This window comes from Bufo bufo, chromosome 4, assembly GCF_905171765.1.
Source record: "Bufo bufo chromosome 4, aBufBuf1.1, whole genome shotgun sequence".
NCBI lineage: Eukaryota > Metazoa > Chordata > Amphibia > Anura > Bufonidae > Bufo > Bufo bufo.
In genome coordinates, this window is record NC_053392.1 from 179,109,839 (window position 1) to 179,130,856 (window position 21,018).

The following is a 21,018-nucleotide window of genomic DNA, read 5'->3' on the forward strand; positions in this document are numbered from 1 at the left end:
GCAGTGCTTTAAGTGGGCCAAAAGAGGTGCCGGTACTCTATTAGGCGCCGGTGCTCCCCCCCCCTGCACATCAGACCCCCCCATCACACACATATATATTAGTTCCTCTATGTACCAGTACAGTACCCCCCCCACCACCGCACATTCGTTCCTCTCTGTACCAGTACCCCCCTGCACATCAGACCCCCCCCCCCACTCATCACACACACACACATTAATTCCTCTCTGTACCAGTACTGGTACAGAGAGGAATTAATGTGTGTGTGTGTGTGATGAGGGGGGGGTCTGATGTGCAGGGGGGTACTGGTTCAGAGAGGAACGAATGTGCGGTGGTGGGGGGGGGGGGGTACTGGTACATAGAGGAACTAATATATATGTGTGTGATGGGGGGTCTGATGTGCAGAGGGGTACTGGTACAGAGAGGCACTAATGTGTGGTGGTGGTGGGGGGGGGGGGGGGGTACTGGTAAAGAGAGGAACTAATGTGTGTGATGAGGGGGGGGGGTCTGATGTGCAGGGGGGTACTGGTACAGAGAGGAACGAATGTGCGGTGGTGGGGGGGGGGTCCTGGTACATAGAGGAACTAATATATATGTGTGTGATGGGGGGGTCTGATGTGCAGGGGCCCCCTACACATCAGACCCACCCATCAGACACATATATATTAGTTCCTCTATGTACCAGTACCCCCCCCCCCCCACCACCGCACATTCGTTCCTCTCTGTACCCGTACCCCCCTGCACATCAGACCCCCCCCCCCCCCCCCCCTCATCACACACATTAATTCCTCTCTGTACCAGTACCCCCCTGCCAGGGGGGGGGGGGTACTGGTACAGAGAGGAACTAATGTGTGTGGGGGGAGGGGGGGTGCCTGTCACTCACCAGTACTCTTCAGAAGTTGGATTCCAAAGCAAAGTCGATGTTCTTTGCTGCACCGTCCGACTCCTGACTCCAAGGAGGACCAGTCACTGGTCGCCGCACTGATCGCTCCTCAGTCACAGGCGCGCGGGAAGGAGTTGACGTCACCTAACATGAGGTCAACTCCCTGCCTGCGCCAGCCTGAGCCGTACTCTGCAACGACCCGCCCCCCTCCACTAGCTGCCCAGCCAACGACATTAGGGAGGAGATACTGCCAGCTCTCCGCTGCGCTCCGGTACCGAAAACCCACGTACTGGGCGCACTGAGAGGTGCTGGTACTCTCCAGGGCAATTTTTGGAAGTGGCGGTACTGAGTACCGCCGCGTTCCGGCCCACTTCAAGCACTGCAGATAAGTCACGCAAGTCATCCGGCATGCAGAGATAGAATACAGCAGCGTGTGGACCATTTTTAGCCCAAGGCAGCTCATCTCATCACCAGGCCTTTATTAGTCAAATGTATCGCCCACTGTCAGTCCCTTCGGGATCCATGCCTCATTCATCTTAATAAAGGTCAGGTAATCTAGACTTTTTTGACCTAGGCGACTTCTCTTCTCAGTGACAATACCTCCTGCTGCACTGAAGGTCCTTTCTGACAGGACACTTGAAGCAGGGCAGGCCAGAAGTTCTATTGCAAATTGGGATAGCTCAGGCCACAGGTCAAGCCTGCACACCCAGTAGTCAAGGGGTTCATCGCTCCTCAGAGTGTCGATATCTGCAGTTAAGGTGAGGTAGTCTGCTACCTGTCGGTCGAGTCATTCTCTAAGGGTGGACCCCGAAGGGCTGTGGCGATGCGTAGGACTTAAAAAGCTCTGCATGTCCTCCATCAACATCACGTCGGTAAAGCGTCCTGTCCTTGCCGGCGTGGTCGTGGTAGGAGGATTACTTTCACCTCTTCCCCTGTTAGATTCCCGTTGTGCTGTGACATCACCCTTATACGCTGTGTAAAGCATACTTTTTAATTTATTTTGGAACTGCTGCATCCTTTCCGACTTGCAGTAATTCAGTAACATTTTAGGCACTTTCTGCTTATATCGGGGGTCTAGTAGCGTGGCCACCCAGTACAGGTCGTTCTCCTTCAGCCTTTTTATACGAGGGTCCCTCAACAGGCACGACAGCATGAAAGACCCCATTTGCACAAGGTTGGATGCCGAGCTACTCATGTCTCGTTCCTCGTCCTCAGTGATCTCACTGAAAGTCTGTACTTCCCCCCCCAGCCACGTACAACACCACAGGTACCAGATAGGTGACAACGAGCACCCTGGGATGCCTGCTGTGGTTGGTCTTCCTCCTCCTCCTCAAAGCCACATTCCTCCTCTGACTCCTCTTCCTCACACTCCTCTTCCAGCGTTGCCGCAGGTCCAGCAAGCGATGCTGATAAGGCTGTTTCTGGCGGTGATGGTGACCACAACTCTTCCTCTTCCTCTTCACGATCATCTACGGCCTGATCCAGCACTCTTCGCAGGGCAAGCTCCAGGAAGAAAACAAATGGGATGATGTCGCTGATTGTGCCTTCGGTGCGACTGACTAGGTTTGTCACCTCCTCAAAAGGACGCATGAACCTACAGGCATTGCGCATGAGCGTCCAGTAACGTGGCAAAAAAATTCCCAGCTCCGCAGAAGGCTGTCCTAACACCCCGGTCATACAAATGCTCGTTGACGGCTTTTTCTTGTTGGAGCAGGCGGTCAAACATTAGGAGTGTTGAATTCCAACGTGTCGGGCTGTCGTAAATCAAGCGCCTCACTGGCATGTTGTTTCGCCGCTGGATATCTGAAAAGTGCGCAATGGCCGTGTAGGAACGCCTGAAATGGCCACACACCTTCCTGGCCTGCTTGAGGACGTCCTGTCAGCCTGGGTACTTATGCACAAAGCGTTGTACAATCAGATTCAACATATGTGCCATGCACGGCACATGTGTCAACTTGCCCAAATTCAATGCCGCCAACAAATTGCTTCTGTTGTCACACACCACTTTGCCGATCTCCAGTTGGTGCGGAGTCAGCCACTGATCCACTTGTGCGTTCAGGGCGGACAGGAGTGCTGGTCCGGTGTGACTCTCTGCTTTCAGGCAAGTCAACCCCAAGACGGCGTGACACTGTCGTATCCGGGATGTGGAATAGCCCCTGGGGAGCTGGGGGGGTGCCGTTGATGTGGAGCAAGACACAGCAGCAGAAGAGGACTCAGCCAAGGAGGTTATGGAAGAGGATGGAGTAGGGGGAGTAGAGGAGGTGGCAGCAGGCCTGCCTGCAAGTCGTGGCGGTGTCACCAACTCCTCTGCAGAGCCACACATTACATGCTTGGCAGCCGTCAGCAGGTTTACCCAATGCGCAGTGTAGGTGATATACCTGCCCTGACCGTGTTTTGCAGACCAGGTATCAGTGGTCAGATGGACCCTTGCCCCAACACTGTGTGCCAGACATGCCATGACTTCCTTTTGCACAATCGAGTACAGGTTGGGGATTGCCTTTTGTGCAAAGAAATTTCGGCCGGGTACCTTCCACTGCGGTGTCCCAATAGCTACAAATTTTTGGAAGGCCTCAGACTCCACCAGCTTGTATGGTAAAAGCTGGCGGGCTAAGAGTTCCGACAAGCCAGCTGTCAGACGCCGGGCAAGGGGGTGACTTTGTGACATTGGCTTCTTAGGCTCAAACATGTCCTTGACAGACACCTGACTGTGGGCAGATGAGCAGGAACTGCTCAAGGCGAGAGACTGAGTAACGGATGGTTGAGAGGGGGCAAAGAGGACAGCAGTGGTTGACTTGGCTGAAGATGCTGGACCAGGAGGAGGATGGCGGCTTTGAGTTTGTGTGCTGCTTGTACTCATGTGTTGAACCCATAGGCGTTTGCGATTTGAGATCAGGTGCCTTCGCAAAGCAGTTGTACCTAAGTGGGTGTTGGACTTCCCACGACTCAGTTTCTTTTGGCACAGGTTGCAAATGGCATCGCTGGTGTCAGAGGCAGACACACAAAAAAAATGCCACACTGCTGATCTCTGCAATGACGTCATTCTGGTGGTGGCAACAGCATGCGTCGATTGGCGTGCTGTCTGGCTGACCCCGGGTGCCGATGCATGCTGTCTGACTGTGCCACTAGCTCCTTGCGACGACCTCCCCCTGCTTCCAACTAGTCTCTTCCTCCTCTCTGTCTCCCCATCTGAACTTTCCCTCTGTTCTTCTTCTCTTCGAGCGGGCACCCACGTGACATCCACGGACACATCGTCATCATCAACCGCTTCACTTGTATCTGACAACTCAGCAAAGGAAGCAGCGGGTACAACATCATCATCACACCGTACGTCCATGTGTGTAATGCTGCCTGACTGAGACATATCCCTGTTATCTACATCCTCTGGCAATAATGGTTGCGCATCACTAATTTCTTCCAACTGATGTGTAAATAACTCCTCTGACAGATCAAGTGAAGCAGTGTTGGTGGCGGCAGGCGGGCGAGTGGTAACTTGAGAGGTGCCCAAAGCTGAGCTGGAGGAGGATGGTGCGTCAAGGTTCCGAGCGGAAGCTGTAGAAGATTGGGTGTCCTGTGTTGGCCAGTCAACTATGTCCTCAGAACTTTTCGAGTTCAGGGTATGTGGCCTCTGAACACTGGGCATTATTCTAGGGCCAAAGGGAATCACAGCACCACGACCACGATGACCCCTGCGGGGTGGCCTGCCTCTGCCTGTCATTTTTTTGGGATTAGTTTAGTTGTACTATGCGTGCAAGCTACTGTGACACCAGATATGAGTTGCGCTGAAGTGACACTATGCACTTGCAGCAGGGCCTTAAACACACAAACACCAGTGCAGGCAACTGACTGCTATTTATTCACAGTCAAAACATTTTTTTATTTTTTTTAAATGCAAGCTACTGTGACACCAGATATGAGTGGTGGCACTGGGCAAGTGGGCACAGTATATGCTGTGAGCCTGACACACACGCTGGCTGGAAACTGCAATTAGATTACACCGAAAAAAAAAAAAAAAAAAAGCAGACTGATGTTCTAGCCCTAAAAAGGGCTTTTTGGGGTGCTGTCCTTACAGCAGAGATCAGATGAGTCTTTCAGGACTGTAGTGGACACTGAATACACTAGCCTAGCTATCGATTTCCCTATTAAATCAGCAGCAGCTACACTGTCCCTCCTCTCACTAAGAATGCAGCTTCCGAATGAATCCAAAATGGATGCTGTCCAGGAGGTGGGAGGGAGGGTATGATGCTGATTGGCTGGAATGTGTCTGCTGACTGTGAGGTACAGGGTCAAAGTTTACACAATGATGACGAATAGGGGGCGGACCGAACATCGCATATGTTCGCCCGCCGCGGCGAACGTGAACAAGCTATGTTCGCCGGGAACTGTTTGCCGGCGAATAGTTCGGGACATCTCTACTCTGTGCATGTTTATTGGCTACGTAGCAGCCAATAAACGTGCGAGGAGGAGACTCGAGCGTTGCGCTCGAGCACACGCGGTGTTCGGCCGAACACCGCAATGTGTAGAGCATTGCGATGCTTGAGTTAAATTTGTGTTTGGCAGAGCATGCTTGCCCAACACTACTCAGTACCTGAATACAAGCCAACTTGATAGGTGGGGTGTTTAGGAATGTTTGTTGCTGATCATCAGCCCATGTAAAAGAGCCTTTGCACACACTCTGTTTAAGGCCTTGTGCACACGACTGTATCCATTATGCGCCCACAAACTGCCCATTCCGCATAACACAGATATTGGCCTTGTGCGTCCCAGACATTCCCCTTTCGCACATCTCGTATTATTGTAGAAATTCCTATTCTTGTCTGTAATATATACAAGAATAGGATATGTTCTATCTTTTTTCAGAGCCATGGAATGGACATACAGATGCTTACACCACACGGTATGATGTCCACATCTTTTACAGCCCCATAGAAATCTGCATTTGATCCACAAATAATGCAAATCAGATGCGGACAAAAAATATGCTTGTGTACATGAGGATTAAGCAAAATTAGAGGAATCTTTTAATGAAGAATACTTGGTTGCTTAATTTTGCATTTAGGAGGCAAATAAACCATAAAAATCCAGGTGCCTATAGCCTTTAAATGGGTTGTCCAACCCTAACAATTTTACCAGAAATGGCTTATCTTAAAGAAAAAAAAGCTACTTACCTATTTACTTGTGCTCCTAGGGTTCCATCCTCATTGGTTATGAACCCCTGTGGACCAGAAATGGGATGTCCCATGCATAATCACATGCGCAGTTGCAGCCACTTACTGGCCTCAGTGGACATATGCCACTTGAGGACATGTAACCGCCTATGCTAGTGAAGGACTGCAGTGGTGCATGTGACGACAGAAGTGACATCACTCTTCTGGTCCACAGAGGACCAGAAGCAGCAGGGACCCTTGGCACTAAAATGGGTCTTTTTGGAAGTGGTAAGTTGGCTGAGCACTTTCGGGGCCATAAGTAGAACTGATGTGCTGGTTGGACAACTCCTTGGGAGAAAAAGGTAAATATTTAATTCATAGAAAACTAGAGCCCTCTTATGAGGTCTTATCTGTCCATGTCCCATGACAACACTTCTTTTCATATTCTCAGATAACTTATATTGCTCAGCCTTTGAAAAGGACAAGGAGGGATGACAGCAGATTTTTTTTTTTACACTAAGCCACATCTCTAACACCGCCCAATGCCAATCTGTACAAGTTCTATCAATCCCAGTCCCCCTTCTGCCCCCACACAAGAGTCATACTCCCCTAGTGCCCCATTTACAGTAGTTATGCTACCTTTGTTCCCACAGAGTAGTAATGCCCTTCTGTTCTCCCAAACAGTAGAATGTCCCCTTAGTTTCCACACACAGTAGTTATGCCCCATTAGTACCCCACAGAGAAGTTATGCCCCTTAGTGCCTAACACAGTAGATATACCCCTGAGTGTCCCCACTCAGTATTTTATGCCGCTTAAGTGCCTCCACACAGTAATTACCCTCCTCACAGTAGAATGCCCCTTTTGTACCCCTACATAGTAGTTATGCCCCCTTAGGGTCCCCACACAGTAGTTATCCCCATTAATGCCCCCACATAGTAGACTGCCCCCTTAGAACCCACTTACAGTAGTGCTGCCACCCTAGTGTTAATACTTTTTTTTATTATTATTTATACTCACCTAGCCACGCTACCCTGATGAACGGATTGCATCAAGCTTTCACCAGCTTCAGGCATGATGATGTCACTACATTACACCTGGCGAGCTGAGTAGTAGATTCTCCTGCCTATGCGCTCTCCTCCACAGCTCAGCAGGCACGATTACATCACCACAATGCTCCTGCTAATTTTGTGTAGAACGCAGGAGTGAATGGTAAAGAAGGGAGCTGACTGCTCCCAGCTTCACCACATTACTCAACTGTGTCTGCGTCACCAGGACATATCTCATCTGTCCCTGGACCGCGGGACAGCAGCCTAAATCTGGGACTGTCACGCTGGATCTGGGACATTTGTGAGGTATGCAGTGTTATCCTGTGTGTACAGATTGTTGTAGCAACCAGTTTGTGTGGTTCTTTCATTTTATTACCTGGATTTTGATAAGTTGCTACGATACAGGGTTTTTCTGTTTGTATGTCTACAATAACCCTTTATGTGTCATTGTAGGCACATGGGCAAAGATGGTCTTCCCACCGGAGGCTTGTAAATTTGATAAATAACGGGATATTCTTATCTTTCAGTGTCATATTTGCCCTCATTTAGCAGCTGAAATATCATCATAATTAAAAATCGTTTGTCATGAATAAGATAACATATGATTACTGTCTACACTCATGTATGTTATCAGACAGTATATTGTCAGATGACTTTTGGTCCACTAAAATGGCAAGGGTATGTACCTAAAGTGTTAAAAATACAATTTGCTTTATATGGATTAACACCATTAATTAACAGTTGGTCACCCTCAAACCTGGAGAAATAGATATAGATGCTCCTTTCCGGATACTATTTTCACACTTGCGCTTTCCCTTTCCGCTATTCAGATCCGTGATAGGAGGAAAAGGATTCAGTTTTATCCCCATTCATTGTCAATGGGGACAAAACGGAACTGAATGAAATGCAATGCAGCAGAATGCATTCCGTTCCGTTTAGTTGCGTCCCATCGCGGACAGAAAAATGCTGCTTTCAGCGTTTTTCTGTCCGTCATGGGATGCGGAGCCAGACGGATCCATCATGAAACACAATGTAAGTCAATGGTGCCGGATCTGTTTTCTCGGACACAAAAGAAACCGGATCCGTCCCCCGTTGACTCACAATGGTTTTAGAGACGGATCTGTCATTGCTATTTTAGACATAATACAACCGGATCTGTTCATAACGGATGCAGCTGGTTGTATTATCATGACGGAAGCGTTTTTGCTGATCCATCACGGATCCAGCAAAAACGCAGATGGGAAAGTAGCCTTAGGAAAGCACAAGAACTCCAAAAATCATGTCTTAAATAGCCAAAGATATTGTGACATAAGGAACAAGGATTTCCTGTAGCATCTAAGGGTGAATATGCAGAATGCTGCGTTCCCATCTTATAGTTCGGTTTTATCACTGCAAGCGACTGCAAGTGACCTGTATTTATGTCATTCCTTTGATTTTCTATCCACCTTTCTTTAATCTTTTAGACTTACAAAGGATCTAAGGGAGAACACGGAGACAATGACAGATTCTCAACAGAAGTACATGCAGTTACAGAACGAGATCACAGAAATGAGAACGGCAGAAAAAAATTACAGAAGGAGAATGCACCATTTGGAAGATGAACTGGAAACAATGAAGGAAGTATTAAAGCAATCAGAAGAAGAAGTGGTTAATATGAAAAAGGAAAGGTGAGTACTGATATTATATCTAGCATAGAGCCAAAATTCAGTTTACTAGATTATACATGTATTTCCCTGATATCTCTGCCCCCCACATGTCAAAAACAAATATCTATCATTGGATCTACCGATATAGGATTTGCATCCAAATTGTATAAACTGTAATATATGAGTAAACATCAGTGAGGTTGGGTATTTTTTTTTTTTTTACTTACAGAGAAATTTACATTTTTGGTTGTTTTTAAAGAGGTTGTCCGAGTAGGTAGGTCATCAGTATCTGATCTGTAGCGGTCTGGCTCCTGGCACCCTCACCGATCAGCTGTTTGAAGAGACTGCAGCTACCGTGTTTCCCCGAAAATAAGCCCTACTCCAAAAACAAGCCCTAGATACAGCCTTATTTTTTTATATAAAGGGAAGGTGGGGGAAATGTGCGTGCTGCAGCGGCTCAGGAGCGCTCACTAATGGCTCCTGAGCTGCCATGAAACTGTGGACGGGCGGGCAGCGCAGGCTTCAGGGTTCAGTGAATTAGCCTTCAGTGAAGCCGCCAGCCCGCGCATACATCGCGGCACGAAGCAGCACCTGACAGGCGGCCTGGCAGCTTCACTAAATGCTAAATTATGCCGGCAGCCCGCGCTTCCCTTCACTTTCACGTTGGGCGGGCTGGCGGCTTCTCTGTATGCTCTGTACTGCCACCAGCCCGCACTTTCTTACTTACATGAAGGAGGCAGCAGGAGGATCTCCTTCTCTCTGCTGCCTGGAGGAGCTTCCTACATATCTCCCATGCCGTATCTGCTCTCCCTGGTACCGTAGATTGCTGCCTAGGTCCCTTGGGTAAGGACAGCTCAGGGGCAATATACGGTACCAGATTGAAAAATGTGTGGCAAATATGACTATAACCCCCTCATCCATAGGAATGCACCCATGTACTGCAGTATATGGGTGCCTTCCTATGGATAAGGGTGGGTTATAGTCATATTTAATATAAACACTGTCCAGGGACTGTTCTGTAATTGGCATGTGTCTATATAAAATATGTTCATGGAGCCAAAATAAGCCCTACCCCAATAATAAGCCCTAACCCTTTTTTTCGGAGAAAAAAATAATATAAGACCCTGTCTTATTTTTGGAGAAACACGGTAGATGCAGCCTAGTCTCATTCAAGTGAGTGGGGATGAGCTGCAGTACCAAGTACAGCCGCTATCCAATGGACGGCACTGTGCCCGGTGAGCTGGAAGGAGGCCGTGGCACTCACCTGATCGGTGCAGCCTCTTCATAAGCTGATCAGCAGGGGTGCCGGGAGACATGTCAGTACTCTAAGGATAGTGCTCAGGACCTTCAGTGAAGTGACCAAATGCCTTCTCCTGAGATGAGATCATGGGGTTGTTGCTATGGCAGCCAGGGGCCTTCAGAAGGCTACTAGGCCTGCCAAAGTAAAGTTCCTCCTAAGCCCTGCTTAAATCAGGGCGTAAGAGGAATGTTGCGATTTTACCAAAAACTGCAATACTATTAGACTGCATATAACACAGACTGCAATCAAACGATCTAATGTTGAAGTCCCCTAGGGTGACTTAGGCCTCTTTCACACTTGCGTTGTTGGGATCCGGCATGCACTTCCGTTGCCGGAGGTGCCTGCCGGATCCGGAAAAACGCAAGTGTACTGAAAGCATTTGAAGACGGAACCGTCTTCCAAATGCTTTCAGTGTTACTATGGCACCCAGGACGCTATTAAAGTCCTGGTTGCCATAGTAGGAGCGGGGAGCGGGGGAGCGGTATACTTACAGTCCGTGCGGCTCCCGGGGCGCTCCAGAATGACGTCAGAGCGCCCCATGCGCATGGATGACGTGATCCATGCGATCACGTGATCCATGCGCTTGGGGCGCCCTGACGTCACTCTGGAGCGCCCGGGGAGCCGCACGGACGGTAAGTACACTGCTCCCCCGCTCCCCGCTACACTTACCATGGCTGTCAGGACTTTAGCGTCCCGGCAGCCATGGTAACCACTCTGAAAAAGCTAAATGTCGGCTCCGGCAATGCGCCGAAACGACGTTTAGCTTAAGGCCGGATCCGGATCAATGCCTTCCAATGGGCATTAATTCCGGATCCGGCCTTGCGGCAAGTGTTCCGGATTTTTGGCCGGAGCAAAAAGCGCAGCATGCTGCGGTATTTTCTCCGGCCAACAAACGTTCCGTACCGGAACTGAAGACATCCTGATGCATCCTGAACGGATTACTCTCCATTCAGAATTCATTAGGATAATCCTGATCAGGATTCTTCCGGCATAGAGCCCCGACGACGGAACTCTATGCCGGAAGACAATAACGCAGGTGTGAAAGAGCCCTAAAAGTAAATGCCAGAAGAGAGGGAAAAAAAGTGAATAAAAAAAAAATGGATCCAAAAATGCATAGATGCCCTAAAATAGTATCCATAAATTGTACAACTTGACACCTCAAAAAGAGCTCCTTAACAGCTTTGTAGATGAGATATAAAAAGTTATGGATGTCTGAATATGGTGCTGCAAAGAAATTGTGTTTCGTTGTTTTATGTTTTGTAAAAGTAGCAAAAAATAAAGACTATACAAATTTGGTATCACTGTAATCGTACTGACCCGCAAAAAAAAGTTAACGTGTTATTTATACTGCCCATTGAGCACTGTAAATATGCAACCTGTAAAACAGTGTCAAAATTATATATTTTTTCCTATTCCGCCAATGAATAATTTTCATTGCAATGCAATATTAAATGGTGTCATTACAAAGAACACCAAAAAACCTTCATATGGCTATGTAAATGGAAATCTAAAAATGTTATGGCTCCTGCTTCTTGTGGCCTCAGAGTGGTTTTCAGTAGACCTTTCTGATGGTTCCAAGTAATGTTTCCTAAAGACTCATTGCTGTACATCTCTGGTAGGACTTAGTAACAGTAAGTGAGTTGCGTTACATAATATGTTGCCTTTTTTTCTTTCAGAAAAGTGCAGATTGTTTCCTATCAGAACAGAATTGAACAGCTCCAGGAAGCTCTCAGAGAAAGCATGCGGAGTGAGGACAGCTGGGAAACAAAGGTAACAGGCCCGCTGTTAAAGGAGTATGAGCGGTTAGACACTGACTACTGCAGAATCGTGCGCTTAGGGCTCATGCACATTAGAGCTCAGTGTCTGTATTATGTAAACGTCCAGTCCGGAATATACGTGCACTGGCTGTGAGCACTCCGTGATGCGGATGCGGACCCATTGAATTCACATATTTTTTGCGGATCGAAGGCACGGATCACAAGCCCACAGAAGCTCTACAAAGCACTTCCGTAGGATTTCGGTCCGTGCCTCCGCACTGCAAAAAAATAGAACATGCAGTGCGGAACTTATCTTACGGATCGCAGACCCATTCCACATCCGCATACGGTGTGCAGTCAGCTGGTATCTGTGCATTGTGGATCGCTACTTGCGGTCCGCAGCACGGGCACACATGCTCGTGTGCATGAGCCCTTAGTTGTCATATCCTTGACTGTTCAGCTCTGAGCTGCTGTTCAGAATTCTGGATTTTTCTATGGCATGTCTATAATGCCTTTAGCATTTGCATGGCAAGGGAGCGGAACAGTTCAAATTTACAATGAAGAGGCCGTTGTAAAGCTCATATTTCCAGTACTAGTCCTGCCAATGCAAAGGTTAGATTCCTCTGACTTTAATGACTCTAGGAGAGGGAGCCCATCTAGATCACCTACTGCAAAGTTTTCTTATTCATATTTTCTTATTAGCTTGTCCAGTCAAGCAGGTTTTGATTATTAGTCTCTTGGTCTCTACTTCTGTCAGATGACTCCTTCATACACATGCACACTGGGCTTGACGGGATCACATGGTCCATCACATGATCCATCACCATGGTAAAAGATCATGTGATGGATCATGTGATGACCGGAGTGACGTCACCACAGGTCCTTTTCCTGCAATCAGCAAAGAAGATGACAGAAGAGAAGCCGGGCTCCGCGATCAAGTGGACTAAGGTGAGTTAAAATGTTTTTATTTTTTTTTTAACCCCTCCAGCCCTATTTTACTATGCATTCTGTATTCAGAATGCTATTATTTTCCCTTATAACCATGTTATAAGGGAAAATAATAATGATCGGGTCTCCATCCCGATCGTCTCCTAGCAACCGTGCGTGAAAATCGCACCACATCCGCACTTGCTTGCGATTTTCAATCAGCCCCATTCACTTGTATGGGGCCTGCGTTGCGTGGAAAATGCACAATATAGAGGATGCTGCGATTTTCACGCAACGCATAATTGATGCGTGAAAATCACAGATCATGTGAACAGCCCCATAGAAATGAATGGGTCCAGATTCAGTGCGGGTGCAATGCGTTCACCTCCCGCATTGCACCCGCGCGGAATACTCGCCCGTGTGAACTCAGCCTAAGACTTCCTCAAATGGCTGTATAACAGCTTTGTACAAACTGCAAGTCATACAGAGCTTCAGAAAGGCACCCAAAGACTTGTGGAGCCCGACTGTACCTCCACAGAGTCCATGGTGAACTCTACCAGTTGTCAATAAGTGAAGGGGAAGATTGCCTCTTTCCGTCTGATTGTCAGTCAAAGTGTTGAAGTGCATCACTGATGGCTTCTCCAGTAATCCACGTGAGGATTCGCTCACTGTCAGATAAAATATGAACAGTCCAAAGATACAAAGGTACAATGTGTCCAGGACAGCTTAGCATAGTATTCCAGTTTATAAAAAAAAAAAAAAACATCTTAAAATGTGAAAACCTTGTGCTAAACAGTGACAGCTATATATTGTTGCAATGATCTCTAATGCCTGATTTAAAACAATGGTACAGTAGACACAGGATGATGGTCTATTTCCTATGACAAGTTGGCGAAAAGGGGGTACAATTTGACTTCATTCCACTGAATTGCTCTACTATTTGTGAATTGTCACATATGCAGGCCCTTCCTATACCCCCTTGGTGTCCCTGCTGTAACACAGGGGCAGACGACAGTACTGCTAAGAGGTAGTCATGGCCCTAAACTCCCCCTTCTGTTCCTGACATAAAGTAATGGCACTCTCCTGCAGTCTCCACTAGGGGGAGCTCAGTGCAAAGAAATTTTTTACAGCTTCTGTTAATTTCATTGGCAACGGTTCTATGCATAGAGCTCCACCCGGTGGTGGCTGCGGGCAGTAATCTTTTTTTCTGAAGGGCAGCAGAAGACCTAGAGCTACATTGGGGAAGAATAATCAATGTATTGATGTTGTCAGGTGTAATATACATTGAGAAATATGGTATCTAGGATGAGTGCCATATTTATGAAGCACAACTTTTTCGGGTAAAGTTGGGAAGGGGGAGCACAACCTATTTTTTCTCCTTCATTTAACAAAAAAAAAAAGTACAATTGTCAGAAATCTTACCAGTGGTGGTGGTGGGGGGGCTTGTTCGTTTTTGATATGGGACCCTATGAGCTCAGTGTATGCCCCTGCATGAAGTCAGTTATGTTGCCACAAGAAACCAGTCATAGCACCGGTATATGTAGGATAAACCTTAGCCTTGTCTGCAGTTGGTATAAATAATTGGGCAATGTTATTTGTACCGTGGGTAATCTGTTTAGCTGCAGTTTTTCCATCCCTCCCCACCTCGGCTGTACAATCTCTTAATGTTGTTGCACCTGGTACACTTGCTGTTTGCATTTGGGAATACTTTATGTTCAAACACAAATTACAGGATAAAGAATTAGTGATGTCCTTCATTGCAGTAATTCCCAGCACAATTTGCAGTCACCTGCCCTAGAGGACAACAACTGCTAAGTCCCTTATCGGAAATCACACACCCCTCCTGTCTTCTTTATGCTCACTGCCTGATGACCTGATGACTGGCTCCAGCCATTGTAGTCTTAATAACATTTATTGCAATGCAGTATGTACTAAAAACCTGCACATATGAATAGAAAAAATATATAAATACAATGAAAAATATATATAAATAACAGTCTTGATCCCTCTTGGTAGCCAAATGTGGGGCCCTCACTGTTAGGGCTCCATGCTTTTTAATTATATACTATAGTGTTACTCCCAGTGGTGAATAAAACCATCTATAATCAGCCCATGAGTGTAACAGTGTGTTCTAGATAATTAGGAAATGTCCACCCAACGTCTGGCGTATTGATGTTCCTGCACATGTTTGTAACTCTCCCCATTGTTATTCGGTCATCTCACCAACTTGTTTGTTAAAGGGGTTCTACACCTTATTATTACTGATGCTCTATCTTTTGGATAGATCATCAGCATCTGATCTGCGAGGGTCCGACACCCAGGAGCCCCACCTATCAGCTGTTTGAGAAGGCAGCAGCGCTCGCAGTAGCCCAGGCCAGTGATGATAGTCGTAACATCAATGGGCCTGTCGGAAATAGCGAGAAGGCCCTGGTGCTACATGGTGACATGACCTAATAACAATGGGGTGAGTTACAAACACGTACAGGAACATCATCAATAAGCCAGACGTTGGGTGGACATTTCCTAATTATCTAGAACACACTGTTACACTCATAGGCTGATTATATATGGCTTTATTCACCACTGGGAGTCACACTATGATCTATCCAAAGGATAGATCAGTAATAAAAGGGTACAGAATCCCTTTAAATGGTGGTGTTTTATATATTTAAAACAATTCAATGATATAGTTATAGCGCTGGGAAGCACATCTCACCCTCCTCTACGGTCTTCAGGCAATGCTGCGCCCTGTAGTTCCACACAACGCTGCTCCCGAGCCTATCCATTGCTGCCGAGTTCAATCGGTCTGGCGCATGCACCCAGCATCTTGCCCCACACCGGACTTTGGCAGCCACGTGTCTCTGCACCACACATTCCTTCAGAGCTAGATGTAGTTCCCAGAGCTAGCTGTTCCAGTGCCCTCGTTGTATGTAATTTCCAATGCATAGTGCAGGGGCGGATTGGGAACTCAAAGTGACCCTGAAAAAAAATGTAGAAGTGGCCCCATGTTGTAGGCAGAGCCAAACAGGCAGAAGGCGACGCCAAGTAGGTGGGCCTTGAGCATTAGAATATTGATTGAGATGAGAACACCCCTGTGTGTTTAAAAACTTTTATTCCCTTTTATCCAAATTGTCACTGGTGGGTCTCGAACCACGGCCCTTCTGTATCACAGGCAAAAGTTGAGCAACAGGCTTGACAGCTTTGAGAGAGAGGAATTTCTTTAACTAAATACCTATGCTAGTATTCCTGTAAAATGCATACTAAGACACTGGGATAACAGCAAAGGTCTCATTTATTTTGTAATGACAAAAATGTAATGGAGCTAAATAATTAAAGGGGTTCTGCAGTTTGTTTAAACTGATGATCTATCCTCTGGACCCCTGCCGATCAGCTGTTTGAGAAGGGAGTGGCGCTCCAGCAGCGCCGCCGCCTTCCCACTGTTTTCTGCTGGCCCAGTGACGTCACGACTTGTATCAACTGGCCTAGGCGGGGCTAAGCTCCATTCAAGTGAACAGAGCTTAGCCCCGCCCAGGCCAGTGATACTAGTCGTGATGTCACTGGGCCAGCGGATAAACAGTGAGAAGGCAGCGGCGCTGCTGGAGCGCCGCTGCCTTCTCAAATAGCTGATCGGCAGGGGTCCCGGGTGTCGGACCCCCGCCGGTCAGATGCTGATGATCTATCCAGAGGATAGATCATCAGTTTAAACAAACTGCAGAATCCCTTTAACAGTAAACACATTTCAGCTCTCTACAAATTATCTATCTATCTTCTATCTATCTAGTAGAGACCTAAAATATGTTCATTGTAAATTATTTTGCTCCATTACATTTGTGTGATTACTAAATAAAAATATATATATGATTTATTTTGCTCCTACCCTAGGACTTGAACTGATGAGTTTAAGGTAGAAGACTGCTGCCTTACCCATTGTACTGGTATATAGAACATTGTACAGGAATGCTAATGAAGGTTTTAGTTAGAGAAATGTTTCTACAATAGCAGTGTACCCTGTAGTATATTGGTAAGATGTTGGTTTTCCATCCGCAAGATTTGTGGGTTTGAATCTTGGAATAACTCCTGAAGTCTACTATATTTAGTGACCACCACAATATAATGCAGCAAAATAAATGACAATATACATACTTTTGTGTATATATATATATATATATATATATATTGGGGGTCATTTATGAACAGATATACACAACTTTTGTGGAATATATTTGGCGCAGACTCTGTCGCACGCCATGTTGCAGCAGAATCTGCGACTTCTTCCCTGCTCATGCCAGGTCTAATAAAGGGGGCAGGCCCATCTCATTTATCAATTTTCTACGCCTGGTTTAGGTGTAGAAAATAGTCTAGGAAGCTGTCTTACATTTAATATCGGCAGTAGATACGCCAAAGTTAAATAGTGACCAGCACCTCTACATAACTTCAGCGATCCACCGCCAGCGCAAGGGCTTATTAAGACTGGCGTTTGTCTTAATAAATGTGCTCCACTGTGTGTGTGTATGCAGTGGGTGAGAAGTGTTGAACATGTGGCTGCAGAGGTCCGACGTGGGGCAAGATGCTGGGTGCATGCGCCAGACAGATTGCACTCTGCAGCAGTGGATAGGCTCGGGATCAGCGCTGTGTGGCACTACAGGGCGCAGCATTGCCTGAAGATTGTAGAGGAGGGTGTTTCCCAGCCTTATAACTAGATCATTGAATAACTTTAAATATATAAAACACAAACAAGTTAGTGACTTGATCTAATAAAAACTGTTAGAGTTATAAATATTGATTCCAACATGTGCAGGAACATCAATACGCCAGACGTTGGGTGGACATTTCCTAATTATCTAGAACACACTGTTACACTCATGGGCTGATTATAGACGGTTTTATTCACCACTGGGAGTCACACTATAGTATATAATTAGAAAGCATGGAGCCCTAAAAGTGAGGGCCCCACATATGGCTACCAAGAGGGTCCGAAACTGGTTTATTTGAATTTGTTTATATATTTTTCATTTTATTATCATTTTCTATTCATATCTATGTTTTTAGTATATGCAGCATTGCAATAAATGTTATTAATCGCTGGAGCCAGTCTTCTAGAGTTTATTATTAGATGTATTAGCTATAGGGTAGTAGCATCTTTATTTATTCATCCTACTGATGACATTTTTTACTGCTGATTACATTGGTTTTGTTGTTGTTTTAAAAAAAAATATATATATATATTAACTATATATGTGTTTGTCTGTAGATGAAAATAATGCTTTAGGGGCTTTTTATTACACATCTTTACTCCTTAGACTACTTTCACACTCGCATTTTGGCTTTCCATTTGTGAGATCCGTTCAGGGCTCTCACAAGCGTCCAAAACGGATCAGTTTGCATTCTAATGCATTCTGAATGGAAAAGGATCCGCTCGGAATGCATCAGTTGGCCTCCGTTCCGTCTCCGTTCCGCTTTGGAGACGGACACCAAAATGCTGCTTGCAGCGTTTTGGTGTCCGTCTGATGAAACTGAGCCAAACGGATCCGTCCTGGCACACAATGTAAGTCAGTGGGAACGGATCCGTTTTCACTGACACAATCTGGCACAATAGAAAATGGATCCGTCCCCCATTGACTTTCAATGGTGTTCAAGACGGATCCGTCTTGGCTATATTAAAGATAATACAAACGGATCCGTTCTGAATAGATGAAGACGGTCGCAGTATCTGAACGGATTCGTCCATGACGGATCCGCACAAAACGCGAGTGTGAAAGTAATGCATTCTGAATGGAAAAGGATCCTCTCAGAATGCATCAGTTTCCCTCTGTTCAGTCTCCATTCCGCTCTGGAGGCGGACACCAAAACACTGCCTGCAGCGTTTTGCTGTCCGCTCGACGAAACTGAGCCAAACGGATCCGTCCTGGCACACAATGTAAGTCAATGGGGATGGATCCGTTTTCTCTGACACAATCTGGCACAATAGAAAACGGATCCATCTCCTATTGACTTTCAATGGAGTTCATGACGGATTCGTCTTGGCTATGTTATAGATTATACAAACTGATCCGTTCATGATGGATGCATGCGGTTGTATTATTAAAACAGATCCATTTTTGCAGATCCTTGACGGATCTGCCCGAAACGCGAGTGTAAAAGTAGCCTTAAATATTTATTCCTCCTACAGTAGATTGCAGCCATAGATGAGTCATTGCTCTCCAATGACAAAAATAAAGCCTATTCCATTGACTGCAGCAGCTTGCTGTCAGGGAGGGACGTAAAGCACTGTTCTTCTACTACCAAACTGCCAGAACAACTGTGACACTGAACCTGATGTACATGACCTCTAATGGATTTCCATATAACTCTAGTTTCATATGGAGGCATACAGAGGGGCACATTTATTAAGTCTTAATAAGCCCTATACTTGGCGGTTGATCCACTGGAGTTATGAAGAGGTGGTGGCCTCTACATAACTAAGGGTAATAGTGCACGTGTGCCCCTGGACTACCGCTCCGGCACCATTGACTATAATAGGGGTGGGCCGAAGTTCCGGCGGCAGCACGGCAAACATGCTGAGAGGCGGCCGGAATAAAACTACGACATAGGAAAAAAGTGTTAAAAAATGTAAAGCCCAAAAAATCAAAGAGACAATGAAATTCATGCATTTTTTTGCAATAGTGTTTTCATGTCACACATTTATCTTGCTTGTTTTTTAGATTTTTTTTCTTACAAGGAACTTTATGGAAAGAAAAAACATTAAAAAAAACACAACACTTAGAACAGGCTGCAATTCAGGAAAAACACCAAGGGACCAAAAAAAATGCAAGGAAACTTGCACTACAAAAATCAGACCTCAGATCAGACATTTAATGTTATTTAGACCTCATATCAGACCCCCAATGTTATTCAGACCTCAGATTAGACCCCCAATCAGGCCCCTAATGTTATTTAGACCTCAGGTCAGATTCCAGATAGATTCCCAATGTTAATCAGACCTCAGATCAGACCCCTAATTAGAACGCCAATGTTAATCAACTCGGATCAGACCACCAATGTTATTGAGACCTCAGATCATACTTCCAATGTTATTCAGACCTCATATCAGACCTCCAATCAGACGCCCAATGTTATTCAAAATTGAGATCAGACCCCCAATGTTATTCAGAGCTCAGATCAGATTCCCAGTCAGACCCCCAATGTTATTCAGACCACAGATCAGACAAAAAAAATAAATCAATTAACTCACCTCTCCTGCCTTGGACGCCACTACTGCTTCTGAGATCCAGCGCTCTTCCTGCTGCGCTGTTCTGTGACCCGAGGTCGCACAGCATGAGGTCGGAGAGTGCACCTATGTCTTCAAGTTGTGCGCAGGTCACAGCAGTGTGGGGTGCAGGCAGAAAAGAAAAACAGGGAGTGGTGAATACAGCCAGCACAAGGAGCATTGTATTCCTGGTCCTACCGTACTAATGACCGCTTCCATAATGGAAGCGGTCATTAGTATTCGCCCTATAAGACACACTGCCACCTGCCCATCCCCAAAAAGAAGCGCGTCTTGTAGGGTGGCAAAAAATACGGTATATGTATGAACAGCAAGCTAACTTTTATCACTCATAATGCTGAGAACACATTGCTACTTTGGTATTAATAATGCAGAGTACATTTTGTACATTATTAATGGTTGAGAAACATTATCCCTGCCTTGTCTGTCATCATGAGAAAAACACAATGGGGGGAATTTATTATGAGGGGAATATTTGAAGCCAGTTTTGCTTGAGTCTGTATTGGTGTACTTTATGCCACAGTTATCAAATGTTGAATGTTTGATTGAATTTGTCTCATACTTAAAGTGGTTTTCAAAGATATTTTAACTGTATCTTAACAGTGGGGATCTGAAACCCAGGCCCCCCGCTAATCAGCACACGATGCCTTCTTAAACAAGCTGATGTTCTTGGGTGTCAGACTCTCACCGATCAGTTTAAACCTAAAATTTCTGTCTAGAAACACAAATCCAGTTTTCATACCTAACCCTCCAACTTGATTGAGATTGTGAGATTTTTGCGACTTTTGCAAAATCTGAAATGAAACATAGCTAACATAACATAGCTAATCACACTCGCTTCCGCACCCATATTTCATAACTGGAGTGATCGGTGAAAAAAAGCAAAAAGTGGGGAAAATTTTGCGCAGGTAAATCCAAAAAGTCTCAAAGGCCCCATTTTGTGACTTCTTGAAGCCAGAATTGTAGAGTGAAGGCATGATAAATCAGGGCCAATGTATTTTCAGCTTTCTAAACAGATACTTGTGTACCTCCCCCCTTTGTTTCACTGCATGA

At 45.9% G+C, this 21,018-nt stretch overlaps 1 protein-coding gene across 1 annotated transcript in view; it reads left to right on the plus strand.

Moving 5' to 3' along the window:
• LOC120999090 (leucine-, glutamate- and lysine-rich protein 1-like) overlaps nucleotides 1-21,018 on the plus strand; it is a 54,003-nt gene that overhangs the window by 5,676 nt on the left and 27,309 nt on the right. The window contains exons 2-3 of the mRNA XM_040429962.1: nucleotides 8,535-8,738; nucleotides 11,694-11,787. Coding sequence (XP_040285896.1) covers nucleotides 8,535-8,738; nucleotides 11,694-11,787 — 298 coding nt within the window. The remainder of the gene's footprint in view (nucleotides 1-8,534; nucleotides 8,739-11,693; nucleotides 11,788-21,018) is intronic.